General features: G+C 42.9%; 1 protein-coding gene across 1 annotated transcript; it reads left to right on the plus strand.

Moving 5' to 3' along the window:
* Positions 1-262: 262 nt before the first annotated feature.
* LOC112063983 (uncharacterized) lies at positions 263-1,238 on the plus strand. Its single transcript, XM_055086890.1, is given in 7 exon segments — positions 263-467; positions 470-511; positions 514-608; positions 610-679; positions 682-1,010; positions 1,012-1,093; positions 1,096-1,238. Coding segments are annotated over 7 exon segments (966 nt in total).
* Positions 1,239-1,904: the final 666 nt, after the last annotated feature.

Below are 1,904 nucleotides of genomic sequence, written 5' to 3' on the forward strand. Positions count from 1 at the left end.
CACCAAAGGGGGACTTCAGCAGAGGAAAAATTTAATAATCAAGTGGATAGGGCAACCTGTTCTGTGTATGCCAGCCAGCATCTTTCCCCAGGTACCCCTGTTATTGCCCAGTGAGCTTATGAACAAGGTGGCCATGATGGCAGGGATGGAAGTTATGCATGGGCTCAGCAACATGGACTTCCACTGACCACTGCCAACTTGGCTATGGTCACTGCTGAATGCCCAGTCTGCCAGTAGGAGACACCAACTTTGAGTTCCCGATATGGCATCATTCCCTGGGGTAATCAGTCATCTACCTGGTTGCAGGTTGATTACATGGGACCACTTTCGTCAGGAAAGGTCAGTGCTTTGTTCTTACTGGGATAGACACTCTGCATACAGATTTGCATACAGCATTGCTTCTGATCAAGGAACTCATCTCAAAGAAAAATGAGTATGGCAATGGGGCCATGCTCATGGAATTTACTGGTTTCCCATGTTCACTATCCTGAAGCAGCTGGCTTGATAGAGTGGTAGGATGCCATTTGAAAACTAAGTTACCATACCAGTTAGGTGGCAGTTCCTTGCAGAGCTGAGGCAAGGTTCTCTTGAGGACTGTATATGCTCTGAAATCAGCATACAGTATATGATGCTGTTTTTTCCATAGTCAGGATCCATGGATTCAGGAATCAAGGGGTGGAATGGGAGTGGCGCTACTGACCATTACCTGTAGTAACCCACTAGCAAAATTTTTGCTATCTGTTCCTGTAACTTTATGTTTTGCTGGCCTAGAGGTCTTCAGTCCAGAGGGAGGAATGCTTCTACCAGGAGACACAATGTTTCCATTAAACTGGAAGTTAAGACCTGTCCACTGTGAACTCCTCATGCCTCTGACTCAACAGGCAAAAAAGGGAGTTCTTGTGCTGGCTGGAGTGATTGATCCTGATTATCAAGGAGAACTTGGACTGCTTTTCTACAATGGAGGTAAGGAAGAGTATGTCTGGAATAAAGGAAATCCCTTAGGTTGTCTCTAGTATTACCATGCCCTGTAAATACGGTCAACTACAGCAACCCCATCCAAGTAGGACTAATGGCCTAGACCCTTCAGGAATGAAGGTTGGATCACCCTGCCAGGTAGTGAACCATGACCAGCTGAGATGCTTGGCGAAGGCGAAGAGAATACAGAATGTCTGGTAGAAGAAGGTAGCTGTAAATATCAGCTACAACCACATGACCAGTTACAAAAATGAGGACTGTAATTGTTATGAGTACATAACAATTTTTCCTCCGTATTTATTATGATTACATTTGTGTATGTGTATAATATCTTTTTTCTTTCCTCTATTATTCCCTTATCATGTAAGGTAAGATATATTGACTTGATATCAGTATTTAAATATTGTTGATTTTACGTCATAGTATTTAAGTTATTAGATGTCGGGAGAAGAGTAAACATCACTCAAGGACTTTCCCTCTTTTTCTGGGAAAGGTATTAGTACGTTTTCGGTTGTATGTAGGATAGTTGTATCATGTTAGATGGAATTATGACCTTGTTATTGTTTTTTATGTGGAGATTAAGTATGGTTTAAGGAGATGCATATAGTTACCAAGTTGACAGCCGGTGGGCTTGTGATAGTTAATTTTGTGTGTCAACTTGACTGGGCTAAGGGATGCCAGATAGAAGGTAAAACAATGTTTCTGGTGTGTCAGTGAGGGTGTCTCCAGAAGAGATTAACATTTGAATTAGTAGACTGAGTAAAGAAGATTGCCCTCCTCCATGTAGGTGGGCATCATCCAATCTGTTGAGAGCCTGAATAGAACAAAAAGGCAGAGGAAGGGTAGTTTCACTCTCTCTGCTTGAGCTGAGACATCCATCTTCTGCCCTCTGACATCAGCACTCCTGGTTCTTGGGCTTTTGGACTCAG

This window comes from Physeter macrocephalus, chromosome 8 (genome assembly GCF_002837175.3).
Source record: "Physeter macrocephalus isolate SW-GA chromosome 8, ASM283717v5, whole genome shotgun sequence".
Taxonomy (NCBI): Eukaryota; Metazoa; Chordata; class Mammalia; order Artiodactyla; family Physeteridae; genus Physeter; species Physeter macrocephalus.